This window comes from Phocoena phocoena, chromosome 14, assembly GCF_963924675.1.
Source record: "Phocoena phocoena chromosome 14, mPhoPho1.1, whole genome shotgun sequence".
Lineage (NCBI taxonomy): Eukaryota > Metazoa > Chordata > Mammalia > Artiodactyla > Phocoenidae > Phocoena > Phocoena phocoena.
Window position 1 is genome coordinate 88,940,582 of NC_089232.1, and position 21,246 is coordinate 88,961,827.

Sequence of the window (21,246 nt, forward strand, 5' to 3'; positions counted from 1 at the left end):
CCCTCTGATGCACTGAGTGGAATTCTCCCATGATGCGGTTGTGCCGTGTATAAATTACTCACATCCACCCCGCTGGCAGTATGTTCCCGTGGCTTAAAGAGGACGTGGAGACAGTGGCTGGTTTCAGGACCCTGCACCAAAGCTGCCCCTTGAATGATCTTGGGCAAATCACAGCTGTAAAGGAAGTGTAAGAAAGACACCTCCTTACAGAATCGTGTGAGGACCCTGCAAGGTAATAGATGGAAACACTGTCATCTCCAAGTGTGAGCCTTGCTGTGACCCTGGAAAGCGTCCTGACGATTTAGATCAAGGTAGATGCAATTGTCCCCCAGGACTAGACCACGGCGAGAGTAGCCCGCACGCTAAAACGTGTCCTTCTGCGACACCCACCTCCTCCCCGCCACGACTCCTCGATCAGGTTCAACACTTCAGCTACAGGGAGAATCTAGACATTAATATATGCACTTTCTTCCTTCCTGCAAACTTCAGCCCTATCCATTATATTCTTGGCACAAAGTACAACTCGGACTGACCGACCCAGGTGTGTCCCAATCAAAGTCTTCCACTGCGGGGGCCCTGCAAGACGAGGTCTGCTTTGTTATCTTTAAACAACACGTTTAGATTGCCTGGTCCTTCCCCAGCAGCACCCCTTCCAGAGGGAACCCGTCCCTGAGTTGCTAGCAGGAAAGCACGCTGACTGCCTTCCTCTCTCCCCAGATGGAGGTGGATACCGAGGAAAGGCGGCACCGCACGCGGTCCAAAGGGCTCCGAGGTACGTCCCTGCTTCCAGGTCCCTGGGGGCCCTGCTGGGGTCCCCTTTGTCCTGCCGAAGCCCTCAGACCCGGCCTGGACACCACCCTCTCGGTAGCTATCTGTGGAAGGGGCTTCTTGGGATCGATCATCAATTTGTGTCTTTTCCTCTCTCTGCAGTTCCTGTGGAGCCGGCCATACAGGAGCTGTTCAGGTCAGTGAACAGGACGGGCAGGTATGCCGTTCAGATAGCGGGCAGGATGCACCCCAGCAGCGGTCAGAGACTGCGTCGTAGCAGAGACAGGGCTTTCGCGCGCCCGGGGGACCCAGGGCCTGCACCCCAGCCCCCTCCTCCCAGTTTCCAGCCCTCCCTGTCTGTCTGCGTCCCCCGCTTCCCTCCCGTCCAGGTGGCACCTGAGTGACCCATCCTTTCCTCTTGCAGCTGTCCCACCCCTGGCTGTGACGGCAGTGGCCACGTCAGCGGAAAATATGCGAGACACAGAAGGTAAGGCCTCGGTTTTTCACGTCATGCTGAGTGACTCGTGGTCACAGTGAATGGCGACCATCTTGGGGAAGCTTTCCTGTCCTCCTCGGACGTGGGGCTCTTGTAAGACGTTCTGACCACCTTCTGGGGCAGCGTTTACCCCACACCAGGGGTGGCGACTGAGGACCAGCCTTGCACCTCTCCCCACTTGCTCCCTGGGATCCTCCCCTAGGTCACTGGGAGCCATATCTCTCCTCCCCGTTTTCTCCTTCCGTAGCTCAGGATGGTAAACATCCGGTGGTAAAGTAAAGCGTGAACTTCCTGACCTTCCTGTGGGCACTCGGCTCGTCCTGGGAAAGGAGGTCCAGGCCTGGCGCCGGGCAGCTGCAGGGGAAATTCAGAGCAGGAGGGGAAAGTCCGTAAAGATCACGCTCGGAGGCTTTGGGGCTTAGAGATGATGCTCGCAAACACCGGGATTTCATGTCCGTGACAGAGGTGGCAACACCTGGAGCACAGGATAGGCAGGTGATGGCTGCTAAAATGCGCCACCGCGGAATCGCATCCTTCACGCCAAGACTGCGGGTCACGTGCAGCTAGCTCGGTCTTGAGATTCACTTCTCCCGAGATCCCTTTCCCTGTGGTATTAAGGCAGCTTCACCTTTCAGTGGAAGGTTCGGGTTATGATGAGTTAGAAATGTTTACAAGCCGTGACACATTTTTGGCTAATTCCCACAAACAAGGGTGCGAGGACTGAGGCCATTCAGCCCAAGCAGCCATCAGGGGCCGGGCCTAGGTACCCAAAGCTCGGGAGCTAGAGCAGGTGCCCTGAGCACCCCAGGGTGACCGTCCTTCGCTGCTTTCCACTTTATTTCCTTTTCAGCTGAACACTAATTTACGGATGAAATCAAGCAATTATTATGATTGTCCTTTAGCAACATCAAGGGGAAAATTACAAATTACTCCAAAATACCCATGCTAGCGTTTAAGGAGGCAGGGAATTTTCAGTGGGCATCCATGATGAAATGGTTTCACACCAAAGGAACGACAGGCCATGGTTAAGAGAATTTTGTGACTTAAATTATTATATTTAATTTATTATATTATTATTTGATTGTGAAAACTTATTGAATTATGTAATTTAAATATGTGGTTTTTTTAACTATATATTATTTTATGAAGGAGTATATATGTAAATTCTTTCTTAAAAATCCAGTTTTTAAAAACTGGATTGTTTATGTTTACAATGGAAAACAAGTTATGAAATTCAGAGCAGGGGGGGAAAGTCCGGACAGATCACGCTCGGAGGCTTTGGGGCTTAGAGATGATGCTCGCAAACACCGGGATTTCATGTCTGTGACAGAGGTGGCAACACCTGGAGCACAGGATAGGCAGGTGATGGCTGCTAAATGCGTGAGTGGATTTTTTTCGCCTAATCATCTCTTCACTAGACAATAGTTTTGCTACTAGAAAGAATGATTAAATTTGACTAAAAAGTTTTAATTAGGTGTCAGCTAGTTTTAACTGGGCGTCGTAACCACACTTTTGCTGGAAAAATCATGAAGTTCCCAAAGAATTATTTCAAGCGTTTGTATTCCTACCCAAGGTGCATCCCCTAGAGCTGTGGACTGATGGGCCCTGTGGGATGCAGTGTGTGTGCACAGCTCTCCCTGGGATCTCCTCCACTGCTCAGAAATGATGCTCAGCCTTAGGCTGGGAACAATGCGAAGACAGCTGGGCTCCACCCTCCTCTGAGACCTGATGCTGCTGAGAGCACAGAACGCCCTGAATTTTTCAGGAGCGAAGTAGGCGGAATTTTAGAGAGGAGTCACAGAAACAGCCAAATTGGACAATTTTACAGCAAAAATAATTTCAGTTTTTTAAATTTAAAATGTTATTTTTTACCATGAGTCATAGTGTTTGCAATTATTGGAATTCCCGCTGTTTTAATAGAAATAGTGAGTGGGGAGGCATACTGTGGGAACCCAGTACACAGACACTGGGCCCCGTTTCCCCTTTGCCACTAATTACCCAAGGGGCTTTGGGTGAATTATTTAACATGTATTGACTTCAGATTTCCTCGGTTTTATAATGAGAAAGTTGCAGACTTTGTTATGTAAAACTAATTACCATTCAAAACTTACGTCACAGATAAGACTTCTCTCCAAGGAATCTCACTGAGTTATCAAGTGAGGCTTTTTCTAAATTTTATTTTTCCGTGTCTGCATACTATCAGCAGTTTTCAACTAAGGGGTGACACTTGAATTGCTCAGACTGAAAAGGGGCTCCTTGTAGCAGATAAGATTCGTGTATACGTCGACATCTTTTGACTGGTGCTATTTCAAATCTGTGAGACTCTTCGATTATATCTGGCTTTGTTTTTTTCTATTTTTAAAAGATTTCCTTAATGAAAGTTTCTCCCCTCTGACAGCTGTGCTCATGCAAAACAATACCTGCACTACCCGCCCACCGACACAGGTGTCACTTGCCTGCTGCCCTGTCCCCGCTGATACTCGGAGCACATGAGGCCCCTGCAAATAGGACAAGGGCAGCAGCCTCAGTTCGGGTCTTGATGAAACTGCCCGTTACTTCGGTCTTTTAAAGATGCATTTTCCAATGAATATATTCCCGTTAAGGCTACAATTGCATTTTACTCACATATCACGCCAGTTCATAGCCAAATAAAAAGGCATTCTTTTAGTATATTGAAGTATCTATTTATTTGAACATGCAAAAATTAATTGGAGGCAGGTGAGGGGAATCAACAATGTAAAAAATAAAACATACAATTTTTAGGAAATTTGGTACCAAGTGGTAAAATGATGCCTCTCAGTTCATCTTTATTTTGAACACAAGAAAATTTCTAAGCAAGTCAAATATTGATCACAGTTTCGGTGTGCCTTCTTATTGCTTTGGAGGGCATGCACGTCGGTGGGTGGCCTTGCTGCTTCAACGGGGATTTGGCTTTTCATGATAGCTTCTAAGACTGATGGCTTTTTTCCTGTGTGGTAGAGGTAGGGTTGTGGATTTGTAAGAAATGGGGAATAGGTGATAGAGGAGGATCAATCATCAGATAGGACCTGTGAAATTAAACAATAATCTGAATTCACAAGGCATTCACAATTTAAGGTCCTGGTTAAAAATGGAGAGCTAGGAATTAAATTTATAATACTTACTTTATTCGTTGGTCTGCCTTATTCAAAAATTATGTCCTTGAACTAAAGAAATCTATTCATGGGTGTTTATTTGTGTTAATAGTTCACCATCAATTTCAGGTGTCTGATAAACACAGGTACAACTGCACAGTTAAAGGCTGAATCCAAGAGATAAATTAGGAAAAACATAAGGGAAATGAAAACAATCTTACCAGAAACCCAGGATGTATCAGGAGTTCTGATAGGTATTCCATCCAGTGCTGAGTCTCTGGGCAGTCAAGGTAAGAAAGAGGAAGACGAATGACACAACCTCGTTATCTGATACAGGCAGCGCAGCGGTTCCTCAGAGGGGTTGCGCTCCTGGCACTGAAGGTCCATTTCTTTGAATCCCTGCACACTGACCAGCAGGGATCCGAGCTCAGTCAGTATTTTTCGCCCTGATGCATGTGAACAGGGCCAGGCCTCCAGGCAGAGGACAAGATTACCAGCCGTTATCTTCAGAAACATCGTTAGTATCTAGACACGTGACTCTGACTTTTTTAGGTTTTATATTATTAGCACATAAGTACGACAAACCATCATGGATTTGTAGTCAGGGCCAGAAGTAAGTCTCCTGTCGTGAAGCAAAATACCGACACAGTCTTTTCTGTACACAGCAAATCCGACCTCTGCTTTCCCACTCACATCGCACGTCTTTCGCACACCTGACCGCACACAGTCCGGTGCACACGTCTTTTCTAAACTGGTATTTACGAGTAGCTGAAGTTCGCATCTCAAACGCAGGGGCCCATCCCGGGCTTTCTTTGCAGGTGCAAAACTACCCCTCTGCCATCCTAAGTGAGTTTTCCAGAGTTTGGTTCTTAGACGCCTAAATTCGGGGAAGGGAGTGTCCTGGATGCCCCACTCTCCTCCCTGGACCACCTCCTTCCCAGTGTTCAGGCAGACTCATGACCTGTAAGCATTTAAAACACCTATGGGTGAAAAAAGAGCGTTTCTCCATGTGTCTGCAGCCTGGGCAGCAGAAAAAAAATGGAATACGTGGAGGCCATGCACTTGGAGTTTAGGAAGTTGCTGGGCTGTTGGTTGGTTGGCTAGAGGCTGCAGGCAGGCAAGGTGTGAAGGATGCAGACCCAACCCTTGGCCTGGGGCTCCGAGGGCAGGAAGAGCTTCCCGACGACACCAGACCCTGAGCTGAGGGGGCGTCTTGGGGGACGGGGCCCTCTGCATGTCCTGGTGATGCCCCCCTCTACTGAAGATGAACGTCTTAGGGATGGAGACATGTGGACAGGAGACCGCAAGTCACTCTATCTATAATTGTTTTTGTTTGGTTCAAGGACCTGAAAAAGAGATGGGTTATTAATCCAGAGAATTAGATGAACGGATATTAAGATAGGAGCCAAAGTATGGAACGTCAAAACGTTTCTGCAAAAATCTACTCCTGAGCATTTGAGTGAGATTGAACACTCTACGCCATACATTCACAACTTTTTCTCCCCACGTCGATATAAAATACTGTTTGTGATCAAGACACAGTGCAACTTGATGTTACAAAGGGATGAATATGTAGACACTAAACTCATCGTCAAAGTCCCAATAAAACTTAGGAATAATAAAAAAGATCAGTTTCTATTTCAGATTAATAAACATTAGGCAATGTGGAGGAATTTGAATTTTAGCCTTCCTTATAATAGTTATATACACACTGGACCATTTGGAATTAATTGGATTTACTTATTTCTTTCTGAATGGTGACTTTTGTATAAGCCTCCAATGAGAGAGGGAGGGAGAGGGAGGGAGAGGGAGGGAGAGGGAGGGAGAGGGAACGAGAACCCTTAATGCGAATTCCTTCTTCACACCATTGGTTTTGTGAGCCCTCTGAATTGACTTCTGAAATTTCGTAGATTTTATTTACATTTACCCTCCACAGCTGTTTTTTAAGTTACTCTTTGTTGAGCATAGGGTTCTGGTGAGATAGTTGATCCGAAATCTAGCTTGAGAGACTTGCACAAGCAACCATCCCCCAAAAGCCAGGGGACGGCTTTGGTATTATATTTAAATCCTTCCCCGTTTAGAAAATGCAGAGTCACATCAATTTATCTTGAAACTTTAAAATTAAAAGCTCCAAATGGTAGATTTATTTTTTATTAGAAAATTATTAAGTTCTCTCTGGCTTATGGTGCACGTCCCTTCTTCAGATTTTTTTCCATCTCATCTACCTTCGCACCCACCAGTGTGATTGCCATGGCGGCAGCCGCGGGTGAATAATTGCTTGTCTTCACGGGAGCTTGTTCTGGACCTGGAGCTGAGGGCTTGCTTCCTGATGTATGCATGCCTCATTTGGATGCTGCCAGCAGCCTGGGGGCTGTATTATTCATGCCTTGACAAAGAGCTCTCACTAAAAGCCTTGGAAGAGAGCCAGGCACTGGGAGAGATGGTGGAGCATTTCAACGTGCAACTGAGAGGAGAATCGATAATCAAAAAGGAAAGAAAGAAAGAGACAGAGAGGAAGAAAGAGAAATAGGGATCCCTACACCTCCCTTTTACTGGTTTCACATGGGTAGAATTTCCATTTGCATTACAATAAAAAACCCTAAAAATAATTGCATTTTTTTCTAACCACGCTTGAAAGTTTAACACAATTTTCCACATTTAATTGCAAAGCTGATTTTAATTAGTAGGGTCCCGCATGTGAAAAATGAAGATCCACTTGGGTGCATGGAAACACTGCAGTGTCGGCTTTATGCTCTAATTAATGTATGGCTGCCGTGCAGCAGGGCACACTCTGGGGCGTTTATGAAGAATTCTGAGCACGCAGCCACCCAGCCAGGAGCCACGAGAATCAACAACTCCCCCTTCATTCTTTATGAGACATCGCTGTGCATCACCCCATGCATAAACTTTATAGCATGCCTGTCCTTTCTACTATTTGTCACTAATATTATGAATCAGAAGTTAGGGCACACCTATTTTAACATTAATTTGATAGCTTGCCCAGTTGCAGAGAGAGCAAAAATGTTGTGATCTCGGGACTTATGTGTCTGAAGTGGAGATTCAAAGCAAGTGGGTTTCCCAGACTCACCATTGCTTGATGCCTTATTGTGAATTGTACGTGTGCAAACACAAAATCCAGGCATGGTCTTTCCAGACTGTGGTGGCAGTTAACCTTCATTGTCACGGTAAATCCTCTATTTAAAAAAAAAAAAAAAAAAAAAACGCTTCCTGGCCATTATCCCCAGAAAACAATGTGCCTGCCGCTTGTCCATAGCACGTCCGCCCAGATGGACAGATCTCTGGCCCCGGCCGAGTCTGGTACATATTTCAGAAGACAGTGTGACTGATTCAGTGTATTTAAAGCTGCAAATAAAACAGGTCATGCATTTCAGGGTGGATTTTTGACGTTTTATAAAATTCAGGATACTTTGAAAATAATTCCACATTCATAGAGGAGGAATATAGGTATTTTCAGGTAGGAACTAAAACATAAGTATACTTAGAGTTTCTAATATTTACAATCTGTATTGGTTAAGAACTAAACATAGGAATTATAATCTCGGTGTGATTTATTAACTAGTGATTAAAGATATATAAACACGGCTTTGAAACATCTCCAGAACACACAGCAGAAATCGGTGTGTGGTACGGCTACCGTCAGGGTTTACCAGTTCCGACGTCCACCGTCTGTGCTGGGATTCTAGCAGGTACGCAGCCACCACGTTTAAGAACTGGTGGGCGGAGAGGGGGTCCTGACGTGAGGGTGAGGGGTGGGGGGGGGCGCTGGCCTGCTGGGCGATCGTGAACCGGGAACCCCGCACACCTGCCGACGGCTGGCTGAGCAGCCCCGAGCTGGTCTTCCGCGACCTGTGTGCGGGTTCCCTGCACGTCCGCACCACCAGGGACAGGAGAGGCGACACCCAGAGTCAGTGGCTGCTGGATGGTCCTCAGAGAGGTGAATGGTGGGGGAGGGTGGACGGGACGGACGTGTGAGCCCCTCACGCTGAGTCCAGCATGTCCAGGTGACAAGTCCAGGCCGCAACTCCAGGTGCCTGGAATCTGCAGTCAGAACCAGCGATTCCGGAGAAGTCAGCCTTGCGACCAGCTCTTCAAATCCATACTTGAGAGCAATCACGTCGTTAGTATTATTACTTATACCCACACTTTGCGAAGCCCAAGGAGTCACGAGGATGACCCTTGTCCTTCTGCAAAGTGGTTGCTTCTCCTCCTTCTTGGATCTTCTGTCCTGAAGAGAAAACAGGGCTTCCAAGATGAGACATCAAGAAATGACTGAACCCCCAAACTCCAGAACCTTCTTCCTGCTAAAACTGGTGACAGAGTTAGAGGAAAGAAGCTCTGCCCTCTTAGCTGTAATGTTAATTTGATGAGATTGCAGTGTTTTCGTCTGAAAAAGTTTCTGTGTGACTTAGACCATTTCCAACTACAAAAAAATGGAAACCCCACTGCAAACTGGCTTAAACAGTGCAGAATGAATTGTCCACGTGAACTGGGAATTGAGGTCAATTCACTTCTGCCCCATCGTCTGGCATCTCCCGGCAATCACCCCCACGCCTGGCTCTCACCTCATCCCAGGGCTGCCTGCCGGGGCCCCAAAGCCCAGAGGAGGCCGGAGGGATCAGGTCCAGCGAAGAGGACCTCTGGATAAGCCACCGACACCGTCCTCATAGTTCTGGTGCTCCAGCGGGTCCACAGCCGGGCCTGAGCCCTCTGACAGCCAAGCCATCCCTGGGCTGAAGGCTGAATCAGCTCCACGCAGGCAGGGCGTCAACCCCGAAGCCCCGAACGTCAGTATCACCTGAGAACTTCTTGGAAAGGAAGCATCCTGGCTACACGCCCCACCCCAAACCTGCCAACTCAGAAGATGTGGCAGGGGCCCCGCTGTCTGTTTCCCTCCCCCCACCCCAGGGGATTCAGATGCCCCCCGAGTGTGAGGTCACGGCTCCCGAGGGCACAGGCCTGTGTGTGCCAAGGGCAGTCACCTGCTCTAGTGGGGTTTTCAGGTAATGCAAAGGGAGGCTGTGTCCTGGGCGAGCAACCAGCAAACAAATCCAGAGTATGTGTGAAGCTGGCAGTCGAGGAACTATTTAGTGGCCGTCTGTCTGGGGAAGGACTGGACGGCCTGGTGTGGACAGGTCAGGGCTGCAGAGGCTCTGCCTTGTCCCGTGAGGAGACCCCCTCCCAGACCCAACACGGGCTTCAGGTCACGCGTGCGAGGTGGTGGGGGCAGAGGTTCCTGGCTGCTCAGAGCCCCCAGCCAGCCCTGCCCTCTGCCTGTCCCTTGGGCCAGCGAGGCTCTGCGGTCACCGGCCATTTCTGCCCTGCATGCTTGGCCTGAGCAGAGCCTGGTGGCCGGGAGCACACGGGCAGTAAAAGTCCAGAGTGCCTCGGCTGGAAGAAAATCTGGACGCGCCCTGGAGATTGTGCACGACCCGTGGAGGGCTTACTTCCCTCGTTCAGACTGGGCTACCTGGGCCCCGTGAGCCTCCGCGAGGCCCTGTGGACCTGGGAGCAGGAAGATAAATGCACCTTCCCTTTCCTGTTAAGGGTAAGCTCTGAGCTCCCCCTGTATAATTCAGCAGATTTTAAAAGCTCCACTCATTGTAATTTAGTGGCCGCTGAGCGGGCCGTGAATACGACCTAATGCTGTATCTGACATGGCCAGAGATACGCTTCCCACAGGAGTGGACGCATCTCCTAAAACTCTGGGGAGGAGAGTAGGCCGTGAGCAGCTCGGAAGAAATTTGATTCCGCAGTGATGCTCCCGACTCGCTCCCAGCCCCCAGCCCATCCCATGGCGGCTCGTGCTTCTGAATGAGCTGTCTGCGCCCCTCTGAGAACCCTCTGGACCCCCACGCCAGGGCGGGCCTGAGAGCCAGGAGGGCAGGGAGGCAGCAGCGGCCACCGGGAGGATCGTGCAGACCCAGATCCTGGAGCTGGGGTCTCTGGTGCAGGCGACCGAGTGGCCTCACCATGGTTAACGCACATGTCAGGGAGCGAATCACGGAGCGGCTTCTTGGCGCTGCATCTAGGAGCAGGCCCCCCCTCAGGAGGGGGCAGAGGGCCCCCCCACCGCTACTGTAGTAACAGACTCTCTGGACCACAGCCCCTCGCCTGCCCCCATCTCAGGAGACACTGATCAGATGCTTACGGCAAAGTCACCACCTTGAGTGACTGATGGACTGAACTTTCCCTGAGGCAGCACGGTTTTGCCAGAGATGCTTCTTAAATTAACCCAAAGAGATTTCTAATAAGTGATGATGTAGGCAGAGGGGAGGGGGTTCGGGGGCCGAGGCTCTCACTGGAGCCCTGTCTGCCAGGCGTCAGCACCACCCAGCCCGCATAACCCTGGGCTGGGCCGCCCGTGGATGCTGCCCCTGGAGCCCACGCACAGCCCGGCCGCGGCCTCTCCCTGAAATGGGGCGAGAAGGCCTGGGACTTGCAGCTTTGAAACTTCAGGACTTGAAAAGATGAAAAGGAGTTTGCTTTTCAAATTGTCTTAACTGATCCTCCCAGGGAATTTTTATTGACAACAGAAACCGGAAGAAATACTGCATGCGCACAAAGGTGACTTAGGATTAAAGGTGGGAAATGCTCATTTTCTCAAATAAGGACTAAAAATGGGATTACAAAAGAAAGCATAGTGGAAGTGGTGGCAGATTTTCATGAACATCTGTCTCGTTCTTGGCACTGTGCTCCGTTCAGGGAAGGTGACATTTGCCCAGAACATCAGACTTTTTCCCTGGATTTTGAATGCATTTTACTCTTTTACTTAGTCTCATGTTATAGGTGTAAATTTGTACTTTTTAAGTTTTTATTTAACTTTATAGCATGAGCCTTTTCCGATGTCACTAAATATTTTAATTTTCACGGCTAACTTCCATCCTATGGTGATATTGTAACTTATGCAACTCTTATTATTGGAAATTATTTATTTAGTTTTTTTTTTTTTAACTTTTCCACGTTATAGATCATGTGCGATAAGTGTCTTTGCAGACAGCTTTTGTGGCTTTTGGCTCCTTCTTTGGGGCAGTTTGTCACAAGGAGGAGCCTTGGCTTGAAGGACGTGAGGACAGGAACGGTTTTAAGAGTTTCTTTCCAGGAAGACGGGACCTGTTTGCATTCCCAGCAGCAGAAGGGAAGGTGTCCCTGTTTCCTTCTGCAAATAATATGGAATAATTGTTTTTAAAACACTTCCTTCTTACTAAAAAAAAAACATGTTTTTGTGAAAGGATAAACTTTTAAAGGATTGGTCATTTTTCAAACAATGCTAATGCCAGAAAATTCTAGAAAAAGACATGGTTTGAAATTTAAGCCACACTTTTTCCCTCTTAAATGGTCTCACTTGTCAGTGTTCAGGTGAGCTGGACCCCAGCTGCCACCCCCCAGGACTAACCCTGGGGTGAGACCCTCCAGAGCTGAGTAAGGAAGAGGCTTCCAGGCAGAGGGGCGATGCTTCGTGCCAGGCGGAAGGTGAAAGGCTCTCTTTCTCTGTCTCGGTCACCTGGTCCCCACTCTCGCCACCCACCAGCCTCAACATTCCAAGCCCAGGAGCAGAGGACAAGCCAGTGTCCGGTCACCAGAGCCACAGCCAAGTGCGTCAGGGTGGGGACAGAGCCCCTGAGGGAGGAACCTGTGCCTGAACGTTATATAAAAGTGTCTTTAGATTTTAGAGTGATAAAAATTTAGGCCAGCAAAGAGCAGCAGAGGTTCTGCATCAGGGCCTGAGGGTCTTCACTGCCCTGTGCTCCTCCAGCCCAGCCAGGGGCCTTGGCTGTGGCTGTCGAGAGCTCCACAGAGTGGAGTGCAGAGAGTGTGGGTGCAGCAAGCCGGGAGTGGGCGAGCACACATTTCCGGGACTGCTGCCCTGCAGAGGCCCTGGGGTCCAACCGAGGGTGGCGTTTGGCACAGCCCTGCCCTTAGCAACCATCCCTAGACACACACGCCGACGGCACAAAAGGCAAACGGACGGTCAGACGGTTACCATTTACCGTACACAGGGGGACTGTGGGCGTGTAGACAGTGCCCTGAGACCAGGAAGGAGCGAGCAGGTGGAGGGGCTGGGTTTCACCCGCCGGGGAAACTCGCCCAGTTGCCTTATTTCAGAAAGTACAGTGCCGTTTAGGGAAATGCGCAGAGGCGAGAGAGAAGTGGTCGCCTCTGTGGCCAGGTAGAACAGGACCCTACAGACTGCTTCAAAGATGCTCTGCTTGGCTAATTACTGAGTGCTCGCTGCACACACAGCCGTTGAGCAGAAGGAATATTGGGGGACAAAGGGACACCCTGCCCTTTGACCTAAGATGTGTGGCCCATGCCAGCGATGCGTCCAGACATACAGGATGCAGGGGAGGGTATGACCAGGGAGACAGAAGGAAGGGTCCTGGGAGAAGCATTGGATACACGACGCCCGTGAGGGGCTTCCTCCTCTGAGCCCTCTGCCGTGTGCCCCCAACCACCGAGCAGGAGACGGGGCCAGAGGGACAAATCACCTCACTTCCTCCCTGGGCACTATGCATGCCCACCTTTATCCAAGGAACGACATGGACACAAACGTTCCCGATTTGCAACATCTTGGAAAATGGAAGTTGGAAGAGTTTTGCTGAGTCCCAGCTTTTGCTCCAGCCGGGCAGGACCTCAGATTTCACCCGTGTTTCGTCTACATCCTGTGTTATTTACACAAGGATTCATCACAACTTTCCTTTAAAGAGTAGATCTCTTTCCCACAGTCGAAACACAACATCTGAAGCAGGATCTTCGATCCGCACAAACTTTCTTAGACACTTGTCACCACCGCACAGTTTCCGCCCAGAACACGCGGGAGGGCTCGCGTGTTCAGTCACCCTTTCACTTGGTGAGTCTGAGCTCTTTGTTAAGCAGCGCTGTGCCAAGTGCCCAGGTCCGCGTAGGAACAGACCGGGTCCCCGCAGTAACAGACCGGGTCCCCGCAGTAACAGACCGGGTCCCCATAGTAACAGACCGGGTCCCCGCAGTAACAGACCGGGTCCCCATAGTAACAGACCGGGTCCCCTCAGTAACAGATCGGGTCCCCTCAGTAACAGACCGGGTCCCCGCAGTAACAGACCGGGTCCCCGCAGTAACAGACCGGGTCCCCGCAGTAACAGACCGGGTCCCCATAGTAACAGACCGGGTCCCCTCAGTAACAGACCGGGTCCCCTCAGTAACAGACCGGGTCCCCTCAGTAACAGATCGGGTTCCCCCAGTAACAGACCGGGTCCCCGCAGTAACAGACCGGGTCCCCGCAGTAACAGACCGGGTCCCCTCAGTAACAGACCGGGTCCCCGCAGTAACAAATCAGGTCCCCGCTGTAACAGATCGGGTCCCCGCAGTAACAGACCGGGTCCCCGCAGTAACAGACCGGGTCCCCGCAGTAACAGACCGGGTCCCCGCAGTAACAGACCGGGTCCCCTCAGTAACAGATCGGGTCCCCGCAGTAACAGACCGGGTCCCCGCAGTAACAGACCGGGTCCCCATAGTAACAGACCGGGTCCCCGCAGTAACAGACCGGGTCCCCTCAGTAACAGACCGGGTCCCCTCAGTAACAGACCGGGTCCCCTCAGTAACAGACCGGGTCCCCGCAGTAACAGATCGGGTCCCCGCAGTAACAGACCGGGTCCCCGCAGTAACAGACCGGGTCCCCGCAGTAACAGACCGGGTCCCCTCAGTAACAGATCGGGTCCCCGCAGTAACAGATCGGGTCCCCGCAGTAACAGACCGGGTCCCCGCAGTAACAGACCGGGTCCCCGCAGTAACAGACCGGGTCCCCATAGTAACAGACCGGGTCCCCGCAGTAACAGACCGGGTCCCCGCAGTAACAGACCGGGTCCCCGGCATCGGATGGGCTCGGAGCCCGAACAAAGAAGCACCAAACCCAGACACGGAACTCCAGCCCATGGGAAGCTCAGGCCTAGGGGAGCCAGCCTGATGAGGCCGGGTGGTGGAGGGGGCCCAGGGAGGCCAGAAGAGGAGGCAGGGTCCTCAGTGGGACTGTGGCCGCCCCCAGTGGGGGCGGGGGGAGAAAAGCACAGCCAGGAAGGAGGCTGTGGCCATAAGAAGATCCCGATCATAGAAGGTCCCCCATGAGGACAAGGGGATGTGGAAGCCGTGGCCTCAGGATGTGGCCCAGTGGGTCACAGAGGACCGTATGTGCACAGGCAGGGTCAGGTTTTGTCCTCTCAGGAGGGAGAGAGAGAGAGAGACAGGGTGGGAGGGGGGGATGGAGGGGGGAAGGCAGAAAGTCAGTGCATTGGAGGAGGAGATAGGAGTGAAAGCTCTTGGTGACCAGGCGGCCAGAAGCCAGCCTGGCCTGAGGCGGAGGCAGAGTGGAGGGAGAGGAGGACACACTGGAGACATTCAGGGCGTGGACACAGCAGGACTCAGAGCCACCGGGGGCACTGAACCAGGAGGAAGAGGGTCCGGGAGACTCAGGTCCCGCGTCCTCAGGCCCAAGGTTCAGTACACAGAGGAGCCGGGAGGCGGACAACACGTTAGGACGTGTTCCGTGTGGTTCATGTCCCACGGCCGACAATTTCACGCTCATCTCCATCCTCTGTGGTCCGAGGCGGACTCCACGCGTGAGCAGCTTGCGTGGACCTTACTGCGTGCGAGAACATTCTGTCTGTCCCATGCTGTGTGGTGAGAACTGGACCCCAGAGGCCGAGTGACCTGTTGGGGTCCAGGTGATGGGCTGGTCACTGGCCGGCAAGCCAGGCCTCCCATCCCCAGCCCTGCCCACTTTCCACCATGCCGCCGGCCTTTGGACCGCATCCCAGGCTGAGATAAGCTCTGTGTGCTGGAGTTCACTTCAGTGAGGGACGTGTAGCCCAGATTCAGACAGAGAGGGGGCAGGAACGGGGTGGTCTGAGCAAGGTGGTCATTGCCGAAGGGGGCTGACGTTAGTTCCAGCCGCATCGCAGGGCATGTGGTCCTGGGAAGCACCGTGCATTCATCTGAAGGGACCTGTATGCAGCCTTTTGTTTCAGGTTCTGTTGTTGTTGCTGTTTTCCAGCAATGGGGCCATTTGACAACCTCTGACTTTTCTTGTCATCAATTGTCATGTTAGCATGCTTCAAACTCTGAGAAGCTAATGCTCTCAAGCGGCTCCACATTCTGTACACGGATCCTCACTCATGTCTCTGTAGTACCTGATAGCTTTTAATTAATGAGAATGACCTATTAAAAAAAGATGTGAGGGGGCTCCCCTGGTGGCGCAGTGGTTGAGAGTCCACGTGCCGATGCAGGGGACGCGGGTTCGTGTCCCGGTCCGGGAAGATCCCACATGCCGCGGAGCGGCTGGGTCCGTGAGCCATGGCCGCTGAGCCTGTGTTCCGCAACGGAAGAGGCCACAACAGTGAGAGGCCCGCGTACCACAAAAAAAAAAAAAAAGAAAGAAAGAAAGATGTGAGGAACCCAATTGCAATAAGAACCATGAATGGAAACAGCGCGGAATCCTGGAACGAGAGCCCTTAGCACTTAGGCAAGCAGCTGAGCCCCCCAGGCCCCCGCCCACAGAAGCCTTCCACGGACAGGGAGGCCCCAGAGAACAGAGGCCCCGAGACACCTGGTCTCTAGCCCAGGGTCCAGAAAAAGCCCTTAAAGACCCCTGGGGATCTGACCAACCCCTTCCTCCTACAGACGAGGACCTGTGACGCACAGGGATGGAGCGACCCCCTCAAAGTCACACAATTAATAGGAGGCGTCAAATCCAGCTCTTCTAGTCCAGACCAGTATTCAGTTCCCAACCTGGATGTCTGAGAACCTTTGCACCTGCAGGACTGAGAATTATCTGTCTACTCACAGGGAGGGGAGGTGGGCACTGCCTGAGAAAACTGAGAGAAAAGAAGAAAAATTCTCATCTATTTAGTGTTAGTAAATATGGAGACAAATAAAACATAGCAGCATCATTTACAGCCGACCAATGGCTGAGCTGAAGGCAGTGGTTTCACTCCTAAGCTGGGAAGCCCTCGCCGAGGCTGGACGAGCACAGCTGGCTCTTTTTCCCAGGCCCCTCGTGGACCTCCTGCACGACCTGAACCGAGCCGTACACATAAACATCTCAATGCTTCAACTACCCGTATTTTAAATATTCCACAGTTGAATAATTTCTTACCAGCCATAGAAAGACAAAGTACTCTGTCCTAGAGCATCCAAAAACGAGGACTCTAGTACGTATTTGAGGAAGAATAAGAAATCTTTAATTATTCATTTGCATGTATTTTCTTATATATTGGTCCCTGGGGCAAAGATGTAAATGGCAAAATCATAAATTCTTATGTAGTTTGATTCTCAGTTCTTCCTATCAATCTTTTTTTATTGAAGTATAGCTTCCTTACAATGTTGTGTTAATTTCTGCTGTACAGCAAAGTGATTCAGTTATACATATATATTCTTTTTCATATTCTTTTCCATTATAGGTTATTACAAGACATTGAGTGTGGTTCCCTGTGCTCTACAGTAGGTCCCTGTTGTTTACCCGTTTTGTATACACTAGTGTATATATGTTAATCCCATACTCCCAATTTATCCCTCTCCCCCATCTTTCCCCTTTGGTAACCAGGAGTTTGTTTTCTATGTCTGTGAATCTCTTTCTGTTTTGGAAATGAGTTCATTTGTGTCTCTTTTTTCTTAGATTCCACATATAAGCGAGATATCATATGATATTTGTCTTTGGCTTACTTCACTTATGAGAAACAGAAAGAGTATGATAACCTCTAGGTCCATCCATGTTGCTGCAACTGGCAGTATTTCATTCTTTTTTATGGCTGAGTAATATTCCATTGTATATATGTACCACATCTCCTTTAATCCATTCATCTGTCAATGGACACGTAGGTTGCTTCCATGTCCTGGCTATTGTAAATAGAGCTGAATACTGGGGTGCATGTATCTTTAATTTAAATTTATTTATTTATTTATTTTTGGCTGTGTTGGGTCCCCGTTTCTGCACGAGGGCTTTCTCTAGTTGCGGCAAGTGGGGGCCGCTCTTCATCGCCGTGCGCGGGCCTCTCACTATCATGGCCTCTTGTTGCGGAGCACAGGCTCCAGACGCGCAGGCTCAGTAGTTGTGGCTCACGGGCCCAGTTGCTCCATGGGATGTGGGATCCACCCAGACCAGGGCTTGAACCCGTGTCCCCTGCACCGGCAGGCAGACTTTCAACCACTGTGCCACCAGGGAAGCCCCGAAGGGGGGCATGTATCTTTTTGAGTTATGGTTTTTTCAGGATATTTGCCCAGGAGTGGGATTGCTGGATCATATGACAACTCTATTTTTAGTTTTTTAAGGAATCTCCATACTGTTCTCCATAGTGGCTACACACCAATTTACATTCCCACCAACAGTGTGGAAGGGCTCCCTTTTCTCTACACCCTCTTCAGCATTTATTATTTGTAGAGTTTTTGACGATGGCCATTCTGACCGGTGTGAGGTGATACCTCGTTGTGGTTTTGATTTGCATTTCTCTAATAATTAGTGATGTTGAGCATCTTTTCATGTGCCTCTTGGCCATCTGGATGTCTTCTTTGGAGAAGTGTCTATTTAGGTCTTCTGCCCATTTTTTGATTGGGTTGTTTGTTTTTTTTGATATTGAGTTCTGTGAGCTGTTTGTATCTTTTGGAGATTAATCCCTTGTCGGTAGCATCATTTGCAAATATTTTCTCCCATTCTGTGGTTTGTCTTTTCAGTTCTCCCTATCAGTCTTAACTACTGTAATTCAAGGTAGCAGTACTGGCGCAACTTCAGGAGCTCCACAGTATCCCTTCAGTACTGAGTGTCACAGCAGCATTGAATATCCCTGTAATATTGAGCATCCCAGCAGTGTTGAGGAGTATCACAGTAGTATTAAGAAGGACTGCAGTACTAAGTATACCTGCAGCATCAGCTGTTGCTATGGTATTAAGTACTGCTGCAGTGTCTAGGACCTGTGCTAGCACAAAGTGGAACGATCACTTGCTAATGATGTCACAGTTGCTGCCTCCAGTGTTCAGTTCGTCTGGACTAAATGCAGACCGAAACGTCCGTGTTGCTGTTCTGTTGTTAAATGTGACCCAGAGCACTCTTGTCAACTTGTAAATATCAAGACCGATAAAGTTGAAAGCAGTATATGCAGTCGACAGCCTAAGCACGCACGGTGTTCATTTCCAGCAGTTTCCTCTCTGGACGTGTTCTCTAAGCTGGTGTAAGTAGGATGCTTGAGAGGCTTCTCTCCTGACCTGGCAGAGCTGTGCTCACGTAGCAGGTGGAAAGTCCGGTCATATTCTGACCTAGTACCTGTCACTGACTCTCTCTGGCCTTAGCTTCTTCCTTTTCTAGGTGAAGGGGTAGATGGAGTGATTGCTGGGGTCCTCTCTCCTCCAGACTCTGCTGTTCTGAGAGTGTTGTCTTAGGAGTATCCCAGCACGTGGCTCCCCAGGCCATCATGAACTGGCCACTTCAGGAACCCTTTTAACCATCCTAGATTTTTAGCTCAAATAGGAAGAGTCAAAGTGAATTTATAGAGCAGTTTAATTTGTCGATCTCACTGCCAAGGGGTACACTGGCTGTTGGGGTGATTTTATCCGACATTCTCAACATTCTCCCCCTTGCAGTCTTATAAGTGGCAGGTGTAGTAAATGCTGTTTTGCAGATGGAAAGGCGAGGGCAAGCATGTCATTGAAAGCCGGGTGCTGGTGGAACCAACCTGAAGACCAGGAGGCTCATAGCAAAATCATCAGTAAAATATCAATCAATAGAAAGCAATGTATTGAACACCCACTCTTTCACTGGCACAGTGGCAATTTAGAATAACTAATTCTATGGCACACCCTAATGTCAAGGAGGAAACAGTTAAATTGAGATGATAAAATGAACACACATGAAAAAGTCAGTAACAATATAGTTACAAAAAGGATGCTAAGTATCTGACGGTGCAGAGTTTTTAAAGACAGAGGATCCTGAATTCCAGACTGACCAGTGGTGACTTTATGGAAAAAGCAGAACTTGACATGGTCTGGGAGGGTCAGCGTGAGAGGAAATGGAGAAGTAGGGCTGGAAGGAAGGAGGGGAGGAAGGGGGGGAGGGAGGAGGGGAAAGCAGGTGCTGCAGGCGCTATGCTCATACCAGGGCTGCTTTAGTTGAATTCTTTTGACTTTGGAAGAACAGAGAAACACAGGTTATTTCAGGTGAAAAGAAAAATGGGAGGCGGATACTGTAAGGATTTCAAGATTTCTTTTAAGATACAAGAAACAGTGTCAGCAGCCACTTAACCAAATCTCCTGGAAAGCGGGTTTGGGGAAAGGGTGCTGGTTTCTCTGTGTCTCCACCCATCCTCCCCGGTGGACGTCAGCCCTGTGGACCACGGACCCACCAGGCTGCTGCCTTCCCCTGGGGAAGTGTTCTTCTTGAGTCAAAATAAATTATACAGTGATTTTTTTTATGTTTTATTTGAATCTTTAAACTGCCATTCAAGGCAATGAGTATTTCATAACAGGCTACATCATTTTAAATGATAAAAGAAAAACCCATAAAGCAAGTCTCTGCCTTGCAGAAACAGAATATTTTTAATTCTCTAAAGCCATAACGTCAAGTAAATATTTTGAAAATTTATTCATTGACTGTCTTACAATGCCTAGAACATTTATGTCACATTTAACTTAAAAATGTGTACTATTCAAATCAGTCTGTCTCTTGTTTACAATACTCTACAGAGAATAAAAGAACAAAATTAAGGAAATATGTCAATATGGTGTCAAAACTGAATTGGTTTTATTAATGTATATGTTGTTGAAAAGATATCAGGAAGATGTCTGGAATGCCAGCCATTTAATTGAATAATTCAGTGAACTAAGTTACTTCTGCAGTATTTTTAAACACCTTTATATATTCTAAAGACATGTAGGAATACCCCTTTAAAAGTTCAGTGGCAAAGAGTGATGTCAGCTGTACACAAGACAAGAGGAGGGAGAAAATAACAAAAAGAGAGCTCAGATTTCCGGAGCACCTTCCACATAGTCAGAAGGTGTTTTATGTATATTTTTATGTTTTTCATTTGCTGCTAAGAGTCTGAATTAGGTATTACTGTGCCCATCTTACAGACGGAGAAATTGAGGCTGGTAGGGATTAAATAAGCTGCCCAAGGTTGAACAGTTGTGTAATCTTGAGCAAGTTACTTAAGTATATGTTCTCAGCAGAGTCGCTTTTGTGTTTATGTAGCTCTGATGCTGTTCACAGACTCTCCGCATGTGTGATGACCTGGATCCTCTAACATCTGCATAGATACGGCCCAGCCTTCCAGGGCAGGTTCAAAACCCATCTCCTGCTGCGACATCCATCCTGGCCCAGGTCACTCTTCTCCCGCTCCTGTGGCCTCCCGGGGGCTCCGAGTGCTGTCCCGGGGTTGCAGGTTTCTCTGCTCCCACCCCCTCCAGCCAGACAGGGAGCCCCGGGGGAGCAGCTCAGGCCTCCTCGGAGCCCTCAGGGCACTTGGACAGTTCTCTGTCCTCTGCATCTCCTTCCGTCAGCCCCCCTCCCTTTCCTCAAATGCCCATCTTCCTAGGGGTCTGTCAGTCCTCTCTCTCCACTCTTCCCCAGGAAGCCAGCTCCATCCCGCTGTGCACTGACCGCCCCAAACCAGTGTTGCCAGCCAGACCTCTCTCCTGAGTCCACCCCTCTTGCTGCTGTGGGAACTGGGACCCCGCAGTTCCCACATCCCACCCGAGTCAGCCTGACCTTCCTGCCCCTCTGCCACCCAAAATCCCAACAAGACCCGGAGCCTTCCGCACCCTCCAATCAGCGGGCAGGAGCCGGGCTCCTCCAGCCTCTTCACCGCACTGCAGCCACAGGAAGGGTGTTTACAGTGC

The 21,246-nt window shown here is 49.5% G+C and overlaps 1 protein-coding gene across 3 annotated transcripts in view; it reads left to right on the forward strand.

Moving 5' to 3' along the window:
• Window positions 1-717: 717 nt before the first annotated feature.
• Window positions 718-21,246, forward strand: part of MYT1L (myelin transcription factor 1 like) — a 136,459-nt gene continuing 115,930 nt past the window's right edge. For all 3 annotated transcript variants that reach the window (XM_065891462.1, XM_065891463.1, XM_065891464.1), the window contains exons 1-3: window positions 718-772; window positions 931-964; window positions 1,193-1,255. In XM_065891462.1, coding sequence (XP_065747534.1) covers window positions 718-772; window positions 931-964; window positions 1,193-1,255 — 152 coding nt within the window. The remainder of the gene's footprint in view (window positions 773-930; window positions 965-1,192; window positions 1,256-21,246) is intronic.